At 38.1% G+C, this 21,988-nt stretch overlaps 3 protein-coding genes across 10 annotated transcripts; 1 reads left to right on the top strand and 2 right to left on the bottom strand.

Moving 5' to 3' along the window:
- Positions 1–2,831: 2,831 nt before the first annotated feature.
- LOC121809079 (two-component response regulator ARR9-like) lies at positions 2,832–3,614 on the bottom strand (the record flags this gene model as incomplete). The annotated part of the gene is made up of 2 exons (XM_042209631.1): positions 2,832–3,396; positions 3,473–3,614. Coding segments are annotated over 2 exons (564 nt in total), but the record flags the coding sequence as incomplete, so codon positions are not given.
- A 1,496-nt stretch (positions 3,615–5,110) lies between these two features.
- On the bottom strand, positions 5,111–11,976 carry LOC121808102 (F-box protein At3g54460-like). Its single transcript, XM_042208460.1, has 8 exons — positions 11,420–11,976; positions 7,682–10,291; positions 7,380–7,593; positions 6,529–6,813; positions 6,393–6,452; positions 6,175–6,305; positions 5,817–5,931; positions 5,111–5,425 (listed from the first exon to the last, which is right to left on the bottom strand). Exons 1-8 carry the CDS (start codon positions 11,869–11,871, stop codon positions 5,261–5,263), a joined length of 4,032 nt encoding a protein of 1,343 aa, XP_042064394.1. The 5' UTR covers positions 11,872–11,976; the 3' UTR covers positions 5,111–5,260.
- Positions 11,977–15,065: 3,089 nt separating this feature from the next.
- On the top strand, positions 15,066–21,702 carry LOC121807528. 8 transcript variants are annotated; one of them, XM_042207784.1, is made up of 5 exons: positions 15,066–15,373; positions 19,832–19,899; positions 20,239–20,308; positions 20,393–20,728; positions 20,814–21,702. In XM_042207784.1, exons 4-5 carry the CDS (start codon positions 20,711–20,713, stop codon positions 21,432–21,434), a joined length of 639 nt encoding a protein of 212 aa, XP_042063718.1. In that variant the 5' UTR covers positions 15,066–15,373; positions 19,832–19,899; positions 20,239–20,308; positions 20,393–20,710; the 3' UTR covers positions 21,435–21,702. The 8 variants fall into 8 exon arrangements, with proteins under 8 accessions (XP_042063718.1, XP_042063716.1, XP_042063717.1 ...); XM_042207782.1 differs by having other exon boundaries at positions 19,812–19,899; XM_042207783.1 differs by lacking the exon at positions 19,832–19,899.
- The last annotated feature ends 286 nt before the right edge of the window (positions 21,703–21,988 follow it).

Raw genomic sequence — 21,988 nt, 5'->3', positions numbered from 1 at the left:
GATCGCTATGATCGGGCTTCTTTTTGTCTTCTCTAGATGAGCTGTCTAAAGACCGTTTTCGACGGTCTGCCTCATCGGCACGAGAAAACTTGTCCGCAATGTCCCACATCTCTTGAGCTGTTTGCGGACTGCATTCCACGAGCTTTCTGTAGAGAGCTCCGGGCAGGATTCCATTTTGGAACGCCGAAATGACAAGTAGATCATTGAGATAATCTACTTGTAGGCATTCCTTGTGGAACCTCGTCATAAAGTCGCTGATCTTTTCGTCGCGACCTTGACGTATAGAAAGCAGCTGAGCCGAAGTGATTCGGGCTTCCGCTTTCTGAAAGAACCTCCTGTGGAAAGCATCCATTAGATCTCGGTAAGATCTAATGCTGCCTTGGGGGAGGCTATCGAACCACCTTCTCGCGTTCCCGATAAGCAGCTCGGGGAACAGCTTGCACATATGGACCTCATTGAGACCCTGGTTCGCCATATTATACTGATAGCGTCCCAGGAAGTCATGAGGATCCACCAACCCGTCATAAGTCATCGACGGAGTTCGGTAGTTCTGTGGAAGGGGAGTTCGGGTGATATCGTCCGAGAACGGAGTCTTCAATGCTCCGTACATGGCGAACCCGACATCTCTTTGGTACGGAGGAGATGGAGTTCTCCTGTGGTTCCGGTACCGAGGAGGAACAGGAACATGTCGGGGTTGAGGATTCTTTCTCCTGGAAGACACGTCACTACTGCGGTAGTGACTTTCATGTCTGGATGAGGAGGGAGAATCCGCCGTTGTCTTCTCCGGCTGTTGGCTCTTCTGCAGGAAGGTTAAGAACTCCTCCTGCTTCTCGGCCAAGAACAGCTTGACAGCTTCATTTAAATCGGGCTGCTGGGAAGACTCGGTGCGATCTCTCCTGGAGTGGCTTGTTCCTTCTTCGTGAGAACCGGAGGTAGATGTCTCCCGAGGCCGTTTTTCAGACCTGCGAGCTGGACTAGCTTCCTCACGGTTATCACGAACGGTATTATGGGTGTTATGTGATCTGGTATGCATTTTTTTGGGGTGGAAAAAGGGTCAAAAATTCGCTTTATCACAAATTTGGTTCTTCGTTTCCCACAGACGGCGCCAGTGATGGTTCGGCGAATTTTTGATGGTGATGAATGCAGGAAAATACAGATCACGACACAGAGATTTACGTGGTTCGATTTACTGAGGTAAATCTACGTCCACGGGAAGAAGGGAGGGCAAGATTGTATTGCTTGATCTGGGATTACAGCTTACAACACAGACTTGCTATATGATATTTTATCTCTAGAGAGCTTAACCCCCGTCTATCAGATCTAAGTTCTATTTATATATTGAACTAAGATCGTGGCTTGCATCACCACCCTAAGTCGTGGATGTCGTGTAGGTCATGGCCTAAGATCGTGGATGTAGCGTAGGTCATGGCCTACGATCGTGGCCTGAGTTGACACCACGTGGTAGTGGGTGTGTTGGAAGTTGTGGAAATCCTGTATGGGTCCACTAACTCCTTGTTCGGTCGAATACTGAGACCGAACTGCTTTGGTTGCCGATCTGAGAGTAGAGCTTGATGCCGACCTGAGAGCAGAGCTTGATTGGTTGGCTTTTACCGAGCTGTAGGCTGAGGCCGAGCTCTTTGGTAATGCCGAACTGATACTCTTCCTTGGTCTTTGGGCTGATGGGCCGTCACTGCTATTGGGCTTGTTTATTCCGTACCCCATCACTTGATCTTTATTCTTCAAATCTATAATAAAGCATGATGAATAAATAATTCTAAATTCTAACGCGTAGCCCACCCTCTTTGTACATACACAGTTTTGAGGATACAATTAGCTGCATCAAATGCCATAGATAGTCAACAACGGTGGGGCTTAAATTTAAACTACTACTATTAATAGTGTATTAGTTGTTAGAGGTACTGTTACATGGTCAACAAATTAAACCATATGATATTTGAATTTACGGATAAGGTGATTTAGTTTGATTTCATGTCGCAACTAATAATAGACAATGACAAATTAAAATAGATAACGAGGAACACATAATAAGACTTGAATAAATAATAATACAAAGCCATTCTAATGTTCATTCATATCACTTGAAAATAGTATTTTATTTTTTTTCCCTCGATATAGAAAATAACCATACTTAATATTTAGGCAATGGAAGATTCCTTTAATAATATGTATTCCACATCGACAGGCAATGACAACCCTCAGGCCACTACTTAAAAAAGGTTAATTAATAAAATTTGTCACCGACCCACAAGTTGAGGGGAAGAAACCATGGTTAAGTAGTTGATCTTTATTCTTCAAATCTCTAATAAATAATCGCCAAATCCTCACAAAATCAATAATTGGGATTGTGTTGATGATTTGTTTCACTTTATTTATAACATAAATTTCTATTCTCTACTAGTTGAATACTTGAAGTACAACCAACTACATCAGTAAAAAAACAAGGAATAATATGTAGGTTATTTGTATATAAATAAAAAAATATTTATAGGTTGTTCGAAATAGCTAAACTAAAATATTAGAGTTTGGTTTTTCGTCGTTTCACTATATCTTCAAAAAGGCTAATAGTTGAGTTGCCTTAATATTTTTCAAATCGATGTCGCCTTAAACTTTTTTATTCCAAAGAATTCTCAGAGTTAAAATTCATCGAATCAGATTAAACAAGATTTTCGAATTGGATATTGCCTTACAAAAATTATTTCAAATTGTTTCCTCAAACTCAAAATCCATGGAATCTTCCCACAAATTTATTCTACTCTTCAATAAAATTAGGCATATCAAATAAAGACAAGAAAACGAAAACTGGCAAAGCATAATCAACAACACAAAACGACCAGTAATTATATTTACACATAAATTAAACAAATATGTGTATAGTAGTTTCTACCTTTGTCAATAAACCAATTAACCCAAAATTTTGATACTAAAAATTCTAAAAAAAAAGAAAAAGAAAAAATCATTCCAAATCATGATTCAATTTTGCTCTTATCCGATCAGGCGAGAGGCATTCTTCAACAGGCTTTCTCTTGTTCAGATTTGGGACATTTTTTTGGCCTCTCATCAAATGTGGCCTGAGCTTGTTCACATCAGATTGTCTCACTGGTTTGAGGAAGAATTCCTCCGCTCCATGCTCCAAGCAGCTGTTGATTCTCGACGGAACATTTTCCGATGACATTATCACCACCGGAATGTCTCTCAACGACGTCGATTTCTTAATTTTCCGAAGGAGATCGTAGCCGGTTATTGCTGGCATGCTGTAGTCTGTGATGATCAGATTCACTTCAACACTTTGGCACTTCGAATTTGAATTTGAAAATTCTTCATCGCCAACCAATCCTAGGAATTCGAGAGCCTTAACTCCGGATTCCACAGCAGTAACTGCATATGATGAAATACAAATATGAGCATTGAAAAATTGAAAAGAAAAATAGATAGAAAAATTGATTTAACTGACCTTGATAAGAGGAGGTTTTGAGAAGCCTCTCAATCAATTTTCTATCAATGATGCTATCATCAACAGCAAGCACATGAAACTGCGTTTCTGCTCCTAATCCATTCATATTTGATTTGAATGCAATGCTGATGTGGAGAGGAATGAATGATGCACAATATATATATATATATATATATATATATATATATATATATATATATATACATATGAATTAGGAAGAGAGATATTGGAAGATATGAAGAAGAACAGGACATGATTAAGAATCTTGATGATTTTGTATGTTGATTTTGTTTAGTATTTTCCTCCCTCGCTTTTGCTTGGATTTGATTTTTTAAAATAATGGAAAGGATCTTGAATTGGAATAAATTAATGGAACTATTTGCCCCTTTGGGCTACATACGAGTATTTGTCTCTTCCACCATTATATTATTATTGTGGTAACAACATGCCAATATAGATCTTCATTATTATTTTTTTGAATTTTCATTTATATATAATATTATTTTATTTATACGTACGACCTTACTCATCTTCGTTTCAATATCTATTTTGATTAATGTTTAGGGAGTATCATTTTTTTTTCCTAAAATAATTATGAATGCTAAGATTTAAGGATATTATTTGAGATGATTTTTTTATTTTCTTTTTCAAGTTGTTTAATGGGTTTCCTTAAAATATAATTTGCGGAGATTTTTTTAGAGGCAGAATATTGTACCATTGTGAAGAAGAAAGATCAAAAAAGAAATGAAAAATAATTGTATGTATAGCAAGTGTGGAACATGATTATAAACGATTATTACATGCTATATAATTTATCTTGATCTTAATTTCTTATATTTTTATCTTTTGTGTCAGTAAATACAGTATATTCGATTTTTTGATTCATCAATACATGATTCCTTTATGGATTTTTTGGTTCTAAACACAAAACTGTTTCAAAGTGGTGCAATTGATTCACATAGATTAGTGCAACAATTACTTATCAAAATAATAATAATAATAATTTGTAAGATGGTAGAGGTAGTGTAGTGGAGTAACTAATAATTGTACTATTATCATCATTATTATGATAATTATTTCCTTAGTCTTTTCATTTGTTTTTTGAAAGTCGTATGTATATTGAGTCATTGTTTAGTTTAACGATGGTAATTGGCCTCATTAGAGGAGTGGTCTCGAAAGAGAATTATCATTTATTTTGTTCAATTTATACACGAACTCTAATTTTTGTTCTTATTGTTCATTTTCAGCCTTTCTCATATCTTTTCTCTAAGACGTCTTTTATAATTGAAACCGGTATATTGTTAATATTGTATAGATAAAATTAAAGCGTCTAGGTTTATAATCTAAATTTAAGTAGCGTGATATATGTGATTTGTTTGCGAATGCAATTATTAGAGTAGACATAATAATATCTTATGAAGATATTGACGCAAAGCAATTCTTCTACGTTCTCTCTTCTATACAGACAAAGATGGATGAGTAGAGTGTGTTTATGTACAACATTGGACATTAATATTAATACTTCAAATCCAACTCACAGACATAACTTCTTCAAGGGGCAAATTTACCACGAGACTCTACAATCTTCACCAAAAATGCATGATTCCATATGGAATATATACTCAGAATCAAGTAATATACCAAAAAATGGAATTAGTCATTCCAATATGAGATTCAATTGACTACAATGCCTGCAGAAGTTTTTTAAAAAATGCTAATTGTAGAGGGAGCACATTGACATCATGCTACTAATTACATCTAACATCAAACTAATCCAGAAACTATAAATTAATCACATGCCTTTGTCCTGGAATTTGTACGGACAAAACTGAGGTGAGCCAGATAATTGCTTTCAGCAAAATCGTGCAATGCTTTAAGTGTTCGTTCCCCATCAAGATAGCGGTCACTTGTACCAAACTCTTCCTTCAACAACTTTTCACCTTCGTTGCCATCCTAATCAAGTGCACACTATTAGTAGGCATTGTGTGTTACAGAAATGGTGGTTCTCAAATGATTAAGATGGAAGACCTAATCCAGTACACCAAATGCATGGATGATCTGTGTCCCTCATGGAAAGCATAATAAATCACTAGTTTTTATCAGTAAATACATAAATTTGTTAGGGCACTAATGGGTAAAGGGAATATTCTAGACAGGTCGGGATTAGAAGATAAAAGGCGCTTGTTATATTTCCACTGTTTGTGAAATTAAGTAGACTTCTCTCGACTAGTTAGTTGATATAGGTAATTTATGTTACTTCAAATGCATGCCCATCTCCTAACACTAAATAGTACCCCATAGCACCCAATCTTTCAGGAGACAAAACGGTGCGGAATGCATTTACCTGCAAAAATCTCAGCATTTGCTCTTCAATTGTGCCCCTCATTGCCAGTGTTTCGACATGAATGGGACGTGTTGCACCCATTCGATGAGCCCGACTAATAACCTGCTCCTCCACACTGATCAATTTCCACAGCAACAAAATCCAGTCAACATAAAACACAATGTAGAGATGCACTAGGTCTTATTATCTTATAAACCATCATCACCCATGTAAGTGGAGACATCACGAAATAACAAGAGGTTTAAGCATTTGATAAGAAGCAATTAGACACAATTAATCTGGAAGAGCTGTTTCAAAGAACTATGAAAATATCGACAGGTACTTGCCAAGAATCAAAACATGAACTTTCATCTCGTACCTTCTATCCCAAATAGGTTCCATTAGATAGACATGAGTCACAAAGCTTAAATCAAGACCTAATGCTGCACTTCCATCCATCAAGAGAGCCATACAATTTTGGTCATGCTGGAAAGTTGCCAAAGATTTCATCTGAAATGAAAACAGTGATTAAGCAAGTGCACAAAACCAGAAGTATGCAGTCCTAGATCAATAGAAACCTAAAGCAATCAAATATACCTTGTTGCCAGAGTGCATAGGACTGTACATTCCAACAAATTGGACTCCAGCAATGCTCAGCTGTGATTTGTAAAATTTATCTCATTAACTGAAGAAACTAAAAGAAAGAAATTTGTCCATGTCTGATCAAATTTACCTGTTGCTCAATTATATGGATATGCTCGAGGAACTGTGAGAAAACAATAACTTTCTCCAAGTCATTTAGGCACCATCCATTTCTAGAGTTTTGGGAAGCCTCCTGATCTCGGGATGTGTTGTAATAGCTCGACGTAGAGGACAAACTAAAATCATTAGGCATAACCTCTCTCTTTTCAGTAGGGCACACAATCAGCATATTATGTTCTTGTAATTGCTTTAACTGATGAACTAAGTACGTAACTTTGCTGCTAGATGTTGACTGCCAATCAGGATTCCAGTCATCCTGCATTAAACAGTGGCTACTGTCAGTGTATAGCAACCAGTGGTTTACAAGCATAATACATATACAGACACTTAAGTGATTAACTTTGCCACACGTGGGCTCTTTGACAAGGGGATCCCCTCATATTTGCTTATGGGGCAAACAAACCTTTAAAGGTTTCTCAATCCTACTCTATTCCATCATAGGAATTTCGATTTAAAATTTCACTTAATGTAGCCTCCCCTTCCCGAAAAGAAATTGAAAAAATAATTAATAGTACGAATAATAATCAGTTGACTTGCCCTGTTTCCAGATAAAAGAGAGAAGAAGTTCTTCAACTTGTGGACCAAGCAAACAAGGCACACAAAGGAAGATTACTAGACGCTACTGAAAGAAAGAAAGAAAGGGAACAAAAATAAGCTTAGAAGATTTGCTTGGTGTTGTCTGGAGTAAAAACAACATAATGTTTTGTAGCCTATTTCCCTTTCTTAGTCTTAGCTGTTGAAAATATACATATTATAGTGGTGTTTCTGTCAATTAATTCAAATATTGGCCCTGTAGATATATAAAAACACGCATAAACTGACCTGCTTATATGAGGGTTGCAACTCAATAAGATCTTTTGGCACAGGCCATTTAGGATCAGGATTCTCTGGACGAGCCAATTCCTCTGGAGTTTGCATCTCATATGAGTAACCACAGCCTGGAAATGTACACCTTTCACTGTCCAAAGCAACACAATCAAGGCATAAAAGATGCCTACAGGGTGTAATGACAGGTAAACGACACCATTCTTTGCACCTGAAATAATAAGTAGGTTTAATAGTATCAATATGATCTCTAAATCATGTGAACTGTAGCAAGAATCGAAATCAAAGGCATACCCTACCTCACACAATTGCCACCATATAAGAGATAGTACTTTATTAAACCATACTCTTGTGACATAAGGTCCAAGCCATTCTCCACTAAGACATCCATAGTTTCTTGAATATCCTGGCCAGCATCTGATACTCTGACATGCCCAGCCACAGAGCAGGACAACCTTACATTTTTAATTGTAGCAGCCCGAAATTTCCATTGTTTTGGGTTCAATAAACTCTCAACATGAGATGAATCATTCCAATCCGCCATCAAAATATTACGCCGAACTGTTTCTACCAACTCATTGTAACTTTTTGCATGTTCGTCAGAAAAGTCCACAAAAGTCACTTTTCTAATACAAGGTGGTATAGCCTTCAAATCTTTTTTTCTTGCACTAATCATGCATCTCTTAAGTAACTGCAGCAAACGTGACCTTCCGTCTTCCATCTCTGCCTCAAACGGCATTATTATACCCGCTTCCCATGATCTTTGATTCTTCCCGTATGGCTCTTCTTTGAGGAATCTAAGCAATGGTTGAAGATAAGAAAGCTGACTGCTAGGAGTATTGGGAGTTGGAGTGCCTGTCAACAGCCAGCGGTTTGTGGCAGTCAGTGAAATTGCCATTTGAAACTTGTTTGTCAAGTTGAGACTTGACCCAAGAGTATGCCCCTCATCCAACATGACTCTGAGCCAGTGAACTTGCATTAATACACTTCTTTTACGGGGAGACCACTCAGCACTCAAACGGTTGAAGGTAGTTATCACAACATCATAGTCCCAAGCCAAGTTGTGAACGGAAGGCTTTTTCTTTTGATCACCCCATACATACACTCTTAATTGACCAGGCCGCACATGTCTTTCAATTTGAGTTTTCCAATGTTCAACAAGGTTTGATGGGACAACAATCAAAGTTGCACTTGACAAATAAAACCTGAGTGAGTCTAATGGCTCACAAAGAGCAACCCTTAGGGCATCCAAATCAAAGGTCAAGTTTCGAAGATGGCCAGGATAGTACCACTTCAGTGCTTTTTTTTCCACTTTTTGTACTAGACCAAATGCATTAAATATTTTGTGATAACTACGAGCAACTCTAGTATCAAATAGCGAGGTTCCTACGACAGGACTGACCAATCCAGCTGTTTCCATCTCGACTAACTTATGTGGTGGAAGTTTAGCTAGCCAAGTCAGGGCTTTTTTTGTCTCAGAATTGATTAATGTGTAGTGCTCCTTTAGCACGCTGGTGAAAAACATAATATTTTCCTGTTCTCTCCCCGAGCATCCTTTGGCATGGAACCCTGGTAAGTATGTGATGGATTGCTTGTAATCCCAGGACTCTTCAGGTACATTACAATTTTGGTACGAGGGGTCACTATTCATACTACAAAACCAAGCTGCGGAAGTATTTGCTTCATGCTGATTTGCTGCCTTACGCCACTTGCTACAGGCATCACATTGGACCCAAGTTTCATTGCATTCAATGTCACCTGTCAGTGTCTCCTCCACCTTCCTGGTGCCCATTCTACAAGAGAAACCATTTTTATTTGCTGAAATATTTTTCTTGTTCCCCTTGTTGGCATTCTTCCCGACTTTTGAGTATGTCTTGGATTTAGAGGATGGTTCATCATACGCCTCCAAGAGATTTCTCTTAACAGTACTCCAGCTCCTGCTATGCCCTATAGTGCTACTTGCAGGTGCTGAGAAAGTCGGTGTAGACAACTTCATTCGTTTATTAAAGCTCATATCAGTGGGTTCCAGCATTGGCTCACCAGATCTAAGACGCCTAGGAGAATGTGATGCATTGCTGATATAATTGTTCATTGGGTTAAGTTCATCAATAGATAATTGCCCCCTACGAATTTTTTTGCCCACAATTTTATTGATATCTGATGCATATCCCTTGGTCGCATTGTCTGCACTAACTTCATAATAGCCACACCTCTGACTGCCATTATGTAAACACCAAGTCAACTGTGCTGCCTCTGGGGTTTCTGCCAAGGTTCCTTGTGTCTTTAGGAGAAGGGAAAGAGCAGTTATAGTCTTACCCAGTCCAGGTTCATCGCAGAACATTCCCCCACGAAAATCCTTGATTGTAGGAACTGAACCGGTGACAATTTCACCAGAGACCGTATTGATATTAAATTCAAAACCATCTTCGGTTGTGAAACTCATATATAAAGGGTGTTGTAAGACTTTAGGATCCCTCTCACGCTCTAACATCCACTCAACTGCCGCTTGCTGATGTGGATAAAGTTTAAGTTTCATACATGGCATGATAGATGCTGCCAGATAATTTAAATGGCGGCATGTCAAAGAAATCTTAACAAGGTCATTTGGGCTTAATGCTGTTAAAATTTTAATCATAATATCATCCCATAGCACCCAGATTCCGCATTCATTGGACGAATCTGCTGGCAGTATTCTTGAACAAGGAGAGTCTACCTTCATTGTCACGCTGGGTAGACTCTTAAATATTTCCTGGAGTTCAAACCCCTTTTTCTTCTTAGGATTGTTCGGTGCGCTACAATGTCGTTCACAACCAAGAACATGACAGTCTTTTACATTCCAAATGCTACATGAAGCATGGCTATTCAATCTAACTGAGTTGAGTATCGAGCTTCTAGCTTCCCAGTCACAGCTGCCAGCAACATCCATAAACTACATTAGAAAGCAAGACAAATCCCTCTACTCCAAGTTTATATACTGGAAATTCAAGAGTACATACTTTAGCATTGATTTCGAAAAAAACACATCAGCACTGTCTTAAAACCTAACACACCATTCAAGCGGCGAAAAGGCATCAATGGAACTGCAATCGTATATTCGTGAAATAGATCCCAAGCAACTGAGTAGTGATATGACATTGTTTTATCCACCCAAAGAGAAAATAGCTTACTGACATGACATTGACCTAGATTATAATGATAATTAGTGACACAAGAAACTCAAAAACCAGTTCCAAGCTAGCCGAGCTGAAAAAAAGAAGGATAAGGAAAGCAAGAATATGGATGCATGCTACACATTTATATCCTTATTCTGGCATGTAAGCAAGCAGGCCAAAAAATTTGAAAAGGAAAAAGTTGCATTCCCAAGACCAGCCAATTGTTGGTAGCGCCAAAATATGTGAAACTTCCAGTTTTTATGTATTACATCCATAATGGATACTATTATTGATTATTACTAATAATACCAAAAACTACTTTTGTCTTTATGGCAAAACGTTGATAAGGAACAAGAATAATAGACTTTAAGAATTTCAATTCGCAGAAGCAATAACAGAAACCTACTTTTGTTTAAAAGACATCCTGAACACACAATTATCATCTTGGATCGTAATGGCTTCGTCCATACAGCTAGAGCAGGTGCAACAAGAAGTCAAGAGCAAAGACAGAAACTCTGCCTAATCTGACCTAAGTAAAGTGATCAGCAAATCTAATTTAATACTCCTCAGTCTCTCTATAGCATCTCACTATAAGTGATTGATATTCCTTTTTTGGCCGTCCCATTATAAGTGATCAATTTCCTTTTTCAGCAAAAAAACAGTAAACTCTTACTTTATTCTCTTCCCTGTTGTATGATCTTCTAATTCTCTATTTTATTCCCTCTTCACTTAAACTCATTAAATATCATTTTTGTAAATTTTGTGCCGGAAAAAATTTGATCATTTGAGGGAATACCATTATTTCCTTTCAGAATCCAACCAATCAGCAACCTCTCTTAACAAAACCAACTAGAGCAAAAAAAAAGGAGAATAGTAAAAAAGCACCTCAAGTGTTTGAAAAGCGCAGCGGCGACGGAGCTCGACCGCGGGAACTGCCATCCAGACCACAATTCCGCCGGCAAGTAGACATCCACCAACACCACAGCCCTAATTTCCCTACTCCCGCTCTCGACGTGCACGATTCGAGCCAAAATCCACAAGCACTTTTGCGCAACGAGGGCGTGCAATTGGCGCACCACGCTGATTGATCCGTGCACCATCCCTATCCTGCCCCACCGCTTCTTCGTTGACGGCGTACCTTTGGAATCAGGAGCTTCCGAATTGCCAATGAGGGTCAATCGGGCGCCGCTCTGAGCGGCGAAGTAAACTTGGGCGTTCTCGCCGGCGAGGCTGCAAACTGAGTTGAGGGGAACGGTGGCATCGCCGGGAACTGCGAGAACCGCACAGAGGTAACCGCAGAGCTTGAAATCAGGCGGCGGCTCGACCTCGTTTTCCATGTGGAAGTAGGAATTTCCTTGCAAGGATTGAATTGATAATGGTGATGGGTTATTGGATCACTGGAGAAGGGAAATCGTATTTTCAAGAATATTAATTACCTTATTCTCTAAAAAAAGAATAAATAATTACCTAAATTAATATAAAATCCCACAGAAAATACTACTAATAAGCATTGTATTAATGTATTTTAAGTGTAACTGGATTTGCTATGTACGGAAAAATTTTTAAATTAAATTAATGATGAATAACTAAGATTATACAGTATTACGTTATTAAATAAGATTTTTTTAATAAAAATATTATAATATTACAACTACGTTCTAATATTTATATATTTCTTAAAAGTGGATATAAGAGTTAGGGAATTTTGAAACTATAAGTAAAATATTTTGATTTAGTTATTAATATACACGTATATAGGTTGGATCGTATTAGAATTCTAACAGTGTATTAATATTCTAACTCCAACTATACAGTAACATGTATACTCCATCCGTCCCATAAAAATATGTGCACTTTCCATTTTCGTTCGTCCTACAAAAATATGTGCATTACATTTTTGGAAAGTTATATCAATTAAATAATGTAGGTCTCATTATCCACTCAGTTTACTTTAACTACTTTTCTCTTCATTTCTCTTACTTTACCTGTCACGACCGCATTTTCTAAGGATAGAAAACACGGTTGATCGCGACTAGGGGAGGATTAAAGAAGCGGGGAAGAAAGGGGAAAACAACACAACTCGACCAAGGCTCGAAATAAATGGGAATAGCTCGAATAAAATCAGAGTATCTCAACAATCAACATTCAACAACTCAAAAATGAATATTACCACAACGATACAAGAACTCAAAAGAAAGACAACTACTTAGCGGAAGCATTTGAGAGAAGGAATATGCCACGTGTGAAGACATGACACATTCTAAACACTTAATTTCTTCAACGGTCTTGCTCAACACCCACCGCACCCGTCACGCTCAACCTGCAATTTTTAAAAGAAAAGCAGGGCTGAGTACTTGATGCACTCAGTGGACTCATGCCGAAAACATTTTATAAAAGTATTTATCATGCCACCATTGAGTGACCCTGGGGTTTTAACTTTAGAAATTTCCCAAGACACTAAAATAATTTCCATCGTAAAACTCGTGACTGCAGTCATTTTCCCATAGATGTCTACCATATCTGATCCATTGATGACAAAGAATGTGGCCACATTCCAAGTCACTAGACCGGCCGACCCAAAAGACGGCTCACGATCTCCATAGGTGTACACTAGCCTGAATAGGGACTCACTCCCTAGACAGACCCGAATTCGATTATCCATTGATGGCAAAAGCCACATCAGATAGATTCCATAGATAAAACAAAACACGGCATGACAAATATTCATATCATTTTCACATAAAAATATACTTAGGGCATTGCCCTTATTTAAAAAGAAAGCCCACCTCGTTCGTTTATTTTTCTGAATTTGAATTCCTTACTTCGACTCCAATTTTATATGCAGAGAAAACCCCTCATTTGAGTCAACGCTGCTCTTCTGTTTCATTTATTTTCGAGGCCCCCTTAGACGTCGCGACTACGTCATCCGGCCATTCCCATTCGCGCTTTTATTCCCATCCTTTCGGTCCATTTCTTTCGTTCCCATTTACGTCCCTCAACACCAAATAATTAAGCCGCAGCCCACAAATATAATTACTCATGGTCCGAATAAAAACTAGTACAGTGGCCTAATCAAAGAAAAGATAGAGCAGCCCAATTCAAAATGAGTCTACTTACTTTTGGAAAAAGAAACAGCGAGCCCCTTTATTGTCTTCTTCTTCTTCAAATCATTCTCTTCTCAAAAATCTGGAACAACAATCTCTTTCTCTCTCTCGTATCAAAATCAGGAGAATCACAAAATTGGAATCTCTACTCTCCTTCTTCCCTCAATTCGCGGCACCTCTGCCTCTCCGTCGCTGCTCTATTTACCTCTTTTCTGCACAGCGCCGCCACCCGCCTCCGTCCATCCTGGTCTCTCCGTTGCCGCTGCCCCACGCTCCAAATAGCAGCGCCGTCGCCGCTTCCATCTCCTTCGCTGCCTTCCTCACACCGCTGTTGTCACTGTATGCCGACAGCTTCGTCGCTGCTCGGTCTTCATCGCCGGCAGCCCGCGTTCCTTATTTTTTTCCTCAGTCAGATCGCAGCCTTGCTGCTGCCACGGTCTGTTGACGTCGTCGCTGCTGGGTCAGCCGCTGTACTTTTCATGGCGGTGCAGCGCCGCCTCTGCCGTCGCTTCTCCTCCGCGCAGCCGTCATCAGGGACAAGCACCGGATCAGAGCTCCAACGTCAGTGCAGGTACATGTGAAGAAACATTAGCCTTATAATCATGGAACCCCTCTTTGATGGTTACATCACGTAATTTACTTTTCAATGAGCCCTGAAAATGGTATCTACTTTCTTGGGAATCCTTTTCTTCTCAATGGAAATGATTTCAAGTTTGGAGCTCAAGTCATTCAGTATATCCATGATTTCATTTCCACTACTCTCGCATGTTTTCTTCACTGGCAATGGTGAGTCGAAATCCCAATATCATCAACATTTGGTTCTTGAGAGTCGTTGCAGAGAACGGAATGGGAGAAAAACTGATTGTAAAGTGAAAGATATAGAGGGAGGGTGGTTAAAGATATGGGAGAGATATTGGGGTGAGGGGAGAAACGGTTTTTACGTGGATTTCGAATCCCTCTCTTTTATTTATTTATTTTGGATTAACTTGAATTTATTTGTTATTTATTTGCAGATCACGGAGGAGGATAATCTCTCCAGAATCTTTAATTAAATTTGAATTATTAACTTGGTGACCAAGTCAACAGGAAAAAGATTTAATTTGATTTAATTTGATTTTTTTTTCTCTTTTTTTTTGGGGTATTACATTACCCTACTATTCTCCTCATCTCTCTTACTTTATCAAATTTTTCTTAATTCTCGTGTCATATCCATTACCCATATTTTTATGGGACGAGGGAGTATTACGAAACCAACGCACAAAAGAACACAACTTCAGGTGTAAATATGATGAACACAAACATTAATCGGGAGAGTAGTGATGTTCACGATTAACCAATGAGTAATAGTAACTAATTATTTTCTCACTTATAAAAATGGTAGATATGGACGTTTAGATTGCATTTAATTGGCCAATCTAGTGTTTGGTTTGTTGGTTAAATTTTCTGTGTGACCCACTCAATGTGCAATGTGCAAGTGCCCGTTGAATTGGGAATGAAAAGTATTATTTTATTATCGTGAAAAATTCACCGATAATAATATGAGTAATTTAGTCTTAAATTACTTGGAATTACTAATATAGATCTCATATTTAATACACTCCCTACACGTCGTCGTATCTCCTTCGCAAAATTGGAATGCCGCTCTCACCCACCAACCTGCGATTGACGAAATCTCCATAGCTGTCCGCTGCTCTTTCTTCAAGGCGACCACAATTGTGAAAAAGAACCATCGCAGGTTAGAAGTTATGGATTTGAATTGCAAATGACTGAAAATCTAAATTATTGTATTTCCAGATCTTTTATCGAGATGCCTTTATGCTCCTTGATAGTTTGATTTAACTGTAATTGCTCTTCTGCTCCAAATTAATTCATTATTTGAATCGTGTAAAACCGCCGCAATATTACCTTCTTGAGCTGTTGAAGCAGTAGATCCACCGCTTGCAAAATGAATGGGCTTTATCAAATGAGTGGGATTTACATTATTTTGTCGCTAGGGTTCATAAAGACAATCTTGGAAATATAGAATATTTCAGAGAATAATTTTGGAATTTTCTACAATAATGTGACTATAAATAATAAACCAAGTGACTATTAAAAATATCAAACCAAACATGTATTATAAGGTTATTATTCAAATATCATCAATTCAAACACCACAAATGGAAATGGAAAACCAAGAAAAGCATTGCTACAAAGTGGTTTGAAAGATGTACTCCAATTCAAACACACCCTTAATGTTAAGTAATACGAAATATAAATTAAAACTAGATAACACAGGTTACCCGAACATGATTTTTTTGAAAATAAAATAAAATAATAATAATAATAATAATAACAATAATAATAATAATATTTAACAGGTTACCCGAACCTAACCTGAAAATTATCGGGTTCATAACGGATCAATCGATAAGGCTTAACCTAAAACCTATTAATTTGTGAGTGTTCGTGTTGAATTTTCATTCTGTGTAAAAAATTGTCAGTCCTTGTTTACCACATCTTCTTAGTTAAATAGTCATTTTAACCATTCAAAGCATTTATCTTTCATGTTCATGTAGTAAAATTGTCGTCCTTATTTCTCGCACTTTAGATGTGTAGTTCTCTTCGCATTTATTGCTTTCACATCATTTTTTGTCGTTGGAGCATAAGTCGGAATTTTGGATCTAGGTGTGTAGTTAACTTACATACTAAAAAAAATACAAAAAAGACCGCTTCTGCTAGGCCAACACGGTACAATATACTTTCTTGCCAAGGCATTAATTTCACACTAATTCACTTGCATTCACAACCTTGATTCTAAAGAAATTTCTTTCTTTCTTTCTTCAAGTATGAATGTTTCTTTTATTGCTTTTGTAGACAAAGACTATCTCGACCATTCATTGTTTTCTTATATTAGTTGTACCTTGTTTGAGAGCATCAGCAGTGGCGTGGAATTCCCTGCAAAATTCTCAAAAACACCTCCTGCCACGTCATACGGACTTCCCACTGCACTACCACGTCATACGGACTTCCCACTGCACAGTGGCGGAATTCCCATGCGGAATTCCCGACGGAATTCACACATTATAAAAAATCACAAATTCACGTATTAAACAATTTCCGGAATTAAACAATTTACGGAAATAAAATTCCGACACAAATAGGGAAAAAATTCCATTAAAAAAAGAAAAGTACATTTCACCAAATTAAAAAAATACATTTCAACGACGACCCCTCCGCTGCCATACTTCTTCAATAATATCGTTCTGGAGTCAAACATGAGCTTGTTTTTGGCGGATGTCGGCAAATGCACGGACTCGATCGACTTCGGCATGGGGTATCCCCATGCGTACATTGTTGGTGGCCACGCCGTGGCTTGGACCCGCAGCATTAGCATCATCATTGGCACAATCAGTCTGGACCTTCATCTTCGAGAATCATGTTGTGCATGATAATACATGCGTACATGATGTCGGCGATGCTGTCAACGTACCACAGCCGTGTTGGACCCTTCACTGCCGCCCATCAAGCCTGGAGCACACCAAATGCCCGCTCAACATCCTTGCGCGCTGCCTCCTGACGTTGCACAAAGTATATCTTCTTTTTCATCTGCTGGGCACCTGATCGTCTTCACAAAGACGGGCCACATCGGGTATATCCCATCCGCCAAATAATAGCTCATGTTGTGCTGGTTGCCGTTGGCGACGAAGTTGACGGCATGACCGACGCCCATGCACTGGTCGTTGAAAAGGGGCGACGACTGGAGGACGTTGATGTCGTTGTTCGACCCGACTACTCCAAAATAGGCATGTCAAATCCACAAACGGTAGTCAGCTACCGCCTCAAGGATCATCGTGGGATTCTTGGCCTTGAAACCAGTAGTGTACATCCCTTTCCAGGCAGCGAGGCAGTTATTTCACTCCCAGTGCATACAATCTATGCTGCCTAACATCCCCGGGAACCCGTTCTGATTCCCGTCCATATCCAACAGAGCCTGACAATCTTCAGGGGTAGGCTTCCGAAGATACCTATCCACGAATATCTCCCTAACGCCCTGACAAAAATACTTCAGGCACTCTCGGGCAGTCGTCTCGTCGATGAAGAGGATCTCATCGAACATGTCGGTCGCACCTCAGTATGCCAGCTGCCTGATTACGGCAGTGCACTTCTGAATCGGCGTGTGTCCGGGATTACAGCCGCATCCTCCCGCACCCTGAAATACCCGTATCGACGCACAATGGCGGACGTCCGCCACGGAATTCCCGCACGCCAGTGGGAATTCCGCAGTGACGTCCACCACTGCTGATGCTCTGAGTAGTTAACAAAGGCTTGACCAAGAGGCAAGTTTCATTACTATTTTAAACATTTGAAAGTTAGAAATATAAACTTCTAATTACTATTTTAAACATTTCAAAGTTAGAAATATAAACTTCTAATTATAAATGAAAAATACATTTGAATTTATTATTTCAAAATTATACTCCACTCATTATTTAATTTAATATTTTTTATTTTTATGCTACATTATATATGTACAAATTAATAACTTAGGTCAAAATGACTTGCATATTCTGTATCAAAACATCTATAATTTCTATGTATATTACTCCCTCCGTTCGTTAGGAGTCTCGTTTATTTTCTCTCACTCACTTTACCATTTCTCCACTTTAACTATTTATTATTATTTTTATAAAACGAGTGCAAAAAAGTCAAAATGACTCCTAATGACGGACGAAGGGAGTAATTTTTATAAATATAAAATTACTAATAAAAAACATACTATTATTTATAAGTAATCATAAAAAAATTGAGCGCGATTGACTTGACAGATTATCCCGAAATCCAAATATTTAGGATTAAGGTTGACAATTTATAACCCAAAAATCATAGCTCGAATGACCTGTAATCGAATAGCCCTACAACCCGAGCAAGTTAACTCGATTGGCATCCCTATATTTGATATCAAAGTTTAGTTCTAAATTAGAAGTGAGAAATATTATTAACTTAGATAGTACAAGAATTAACAAGGTTTTCTCTGTTCAATTCATTGTCAATCTACGTTTGCATAATTGTTTTTAGGAATTTTATGATATAATTCATTATTGCATCGTTGCTTGTCTACATGTTGTTGTAAAATAGTACTCACGCCGTACGCGAATAAGAGTCCCGATTCATAATTACCAAAAATGGTAAAGAGGCTCCACATTTCACTAACATATCATTTAAAACTAATATTACAAGTGAGACCTTTATTCCACTAACTTTCGTCCACCCACTTTTCTTAACATTTCTTAAACCCACTTTTCTTAACATTTCTTAAAACTCGTGCCGTAAAGAAATGTGACTCCTATTTGTGGATGGAGGGAGTATAAGAAGTAGAATTTTTGGAACTAATACATTGGATTATATTTTACAGGCCACTTTTAGTTAATTTTTTTTTAATTTATAAATGACGATGTGGTCTAACTCTTTATCATGCAATTGCAATGCCTCATACCTGAAGATGCTAATTAGAATGACTAGTTCAGATACCCTCACTTTAAATTCAGATACCAAGTTGGATGAGTTCTAACTTCTTACCAGGTCCTCTGCATTGCTGGTCAATTGATTTGTTTTTGTTTGATTTATAACTTTTTTTTGTTATGAGAATACCGTAATTATTTTGAAAAAAAAAGCTCTAAAGTTCTACGTATCATAAACTAAATCCAATTATAAATTTGATGTAAAAGTTTTAAAAATTAAATGAACTATATCATAAACTAAATCCAATTATAAATTTGACGTAAAAGTTTAAAAAATTAAATCTAAAACTAATAATCGTATTTTATAAAAGTGAATACTAATACAGTAGTACTATTATGGCTCGTTTGTTTGGCATATTAGACCAACATGTGTTAGCATATAGTCAACACTATATTTATGTTTTCTGAATTGCATAGTTATCACCTACTGCTGGTTGTTTGTCACTATACTAAACACATGTATGCAATTCATATGTTTGGTATGGCACAATGAGATGTATGATACAATTATATATTCCCAAAAATAGCCTCATTAATTACTCATAATTCCAGAATTGCCCTAAAAAAACCCTATTTGGCGCGTCCCCAAATTAGAGTTCGCGCCTCTCATTTTCGATTTCACTCAAATTCGTAATTTAACACCAACTTCTCATTATTTTGTCAATACTGAAGCTTATGACGATTCCCATCAGGAGGAAGCTCTTCCACCGAAGTTGAATCCGACCGGTTATCGATTTCTTTTAGCGGTCTTTTAGAGGTGGTATGTTTGCCTTCTTCAATGTATAATTGAACAGATGCACAAATGAAATAGGCAACCGTAACAAATTTCTGCTAGGTGTTTACAATTAAATTGCCTTCGTCAATTTTGTGTGTTCGAATATATGTTTTAGTATAACCTGAACCAGCGTGAATGTATAAGATAATGCAGTCTGAGATTTAATTTGTGTTGGTTCTGTGGTCATTTTTGGTTGGGAAATTTATGAAGTATCGTTTCTTTCAGTCTATTGCAAAAACTATATATTGGATAAAAGTTTCTAGATTAGAGATTTATTGCTTCAATGGGTTTTTGTGGTTGTTGCTGTAATATATTAATCATTAGTTGAAGCTAGCTCCCATGGGATCCCAACAATTAAGTGCCAATGACACCAACGACAGTCCATTGACAGATGGTAATCCCTCTAGTAAATTTCCTTCATTCTTGTATGATCAGTTTTTGCATAACAATTGACTGGAGGGCATTCTTTTTTTTCCAGTTGATCCGGATCTTCATATTGGTAGAGGGATTGCAGTCGACAGGTCAAGACGTGTATGGACACAACGTGAGGAGGAGATCCTTATGTCAACTATGAAGGAGCTGGCTGCAGCCGGATGGAAATCGGATAATGGCTTCCGTGCAGGATATTTAACCCGAGCAAAAGAGGCACTTCGCCGCGAATTCCCAAAGACCGACTTATGTGTTCACCCTCACATCAAGTCTAAGATCAGTACTTGGAAGATGAACTACTATTCGCTAATATTAATACTTGACCGCAGTGGCGTGGGTTTCAATGCCTAGATATCGATGATGAACAATGGGCACAAGTCGTGCAGTTTGTGTTTTATATATTATTGGGGAGTTATGCATTGTTTTGTGTCAGTTTCTTCACTAATGGTTTTCTTTAATTTGTATGGCAGAAAGACAGCAATGCGAAATATATGAGGAACAAGTCTTGGCCCTTATTGAATGTCTGGAAAGAGATCTTCGGGAAGGACCGTGCGGAGGGAATTCGGTTTGTGGATACCGGGGATGCGGTTCGCATAATTTATGGCTCAAAGGTGCCTTTGAATGAAGATTCAGATAAGTCTTCCCCACTGACCTTAGACAAACTCTACCCTGACCACATCTTCCCTGAGGGTGTGATACCGGAGATGGTTGACGAGAGCACGTCAGTACCTGTTGCATCTGCTCCAAAGGTGTCGCACAAAAAGAACAAGAAAAGGAAGGCTGTTGATTCGATGGACAAGGTGGACAAGATTGATAGTGTCCTTACTTTGATGACTCGCATCCACGAAGACACGAATGATCGGTTGAAGGAAATCTATAGTCGAATTGGCTATGAGTTCGATCTTAGCGTGAAGAGAATTGAGGTGTTCAATCAAGTGAAAGGTATGGTCGGCCTCATCATAAAGCAACAATTTTATGCAGCAAAAAAGCTTGTTAAGGAGCCCGAGCTTATGGATCTTTTTCGGGGTCTGGATGAGTTTGCTCGTCCGGCCTTCGTGCTAGATCTTCTGGACACTGATGGGATGCTATAAAAGTGGGGGTCAACGTTTGCTAGTCTTTTGTCGTATAAGGCCAATGTATTTTACGTAGTATGCCTGTTTATGCTTGTGCGGTTGTATATGATGAACTCCGAACAATATGTGTACTCCGTTTAAGATCGTCTTAACAATCCAGACACATGTGTATCTGAATGATGAAATATTGAAATATTGGGGTTCATACTGATGCTTAAATTGAAATCCACTTTGTTGGTTGACTATTATATTTGTTAATTATTAAGTAATGGACTTGTTAAATATAACGTACACAACCGGCTCGGCTATTATGCCATTTTTTCTTATAGCAAATTAAAATATCAACAACTTCACTCCCAAATTCCTAATACATAGAGAATCGACACATCCATCGAGCAATATTTTCGACGACTAACTAAGGATGAGGACATAAAACATAACATTGCTACTGTTAAGTTCCTACTATTTTAAACCAACGACTGCTAAGGATGAGGACATAAAACATAACATTACTATTGAAGTTCCTACTATTTTAAACTTACGACAAAATGCTAAACCCTACACCATATTGC

This window comes from Salvia splendens, chromosome 6 (assembly GCF_004379255.2).
Source record: "Salvia splendens isolate huo1 chromosome 6, SspV2, whole genome shotgun sequence".
Taxonomy (NCBI): Eukaryota; Viridiplantae; Streptophyta; class Magnoliopsida; order Lamiales; family Lamiaceae; genus Salvia; species Salvia splendens.
Note: the sequence above shows the minus strand (reverse complement) of the source record. Positions and strands in the feature narration are given on the sequence as shown.

What these genes read in the sequence shown, in the direction of transcription:
- LOC121808102 (XM_042208460.1), bottom strand. Translation starts at nt 11,871, where the DNA reads ATGGAAAACGAGGTCGAGCCGCCGCCTGATTTCAAGCTCTGCGGTTAC. An exon ending in TATGGTGGCAATTGTGTGAG is followed by an intron (nt 7,594 to 7,681) that starts GTAGGGTATGCC and finishes TTATTATTTCAG; the next exon opens with GTGCAAAGAATGGTGTCGTT. An exon ending in TGCAACCCTCATATAAGCAG is followed by an intron (nt 6,814 to 7,379) that starts GTCAGTTTATGC and finishes TGTTTAATGCAG; the next exon opens with GATGACTGGAATCCTGATTG.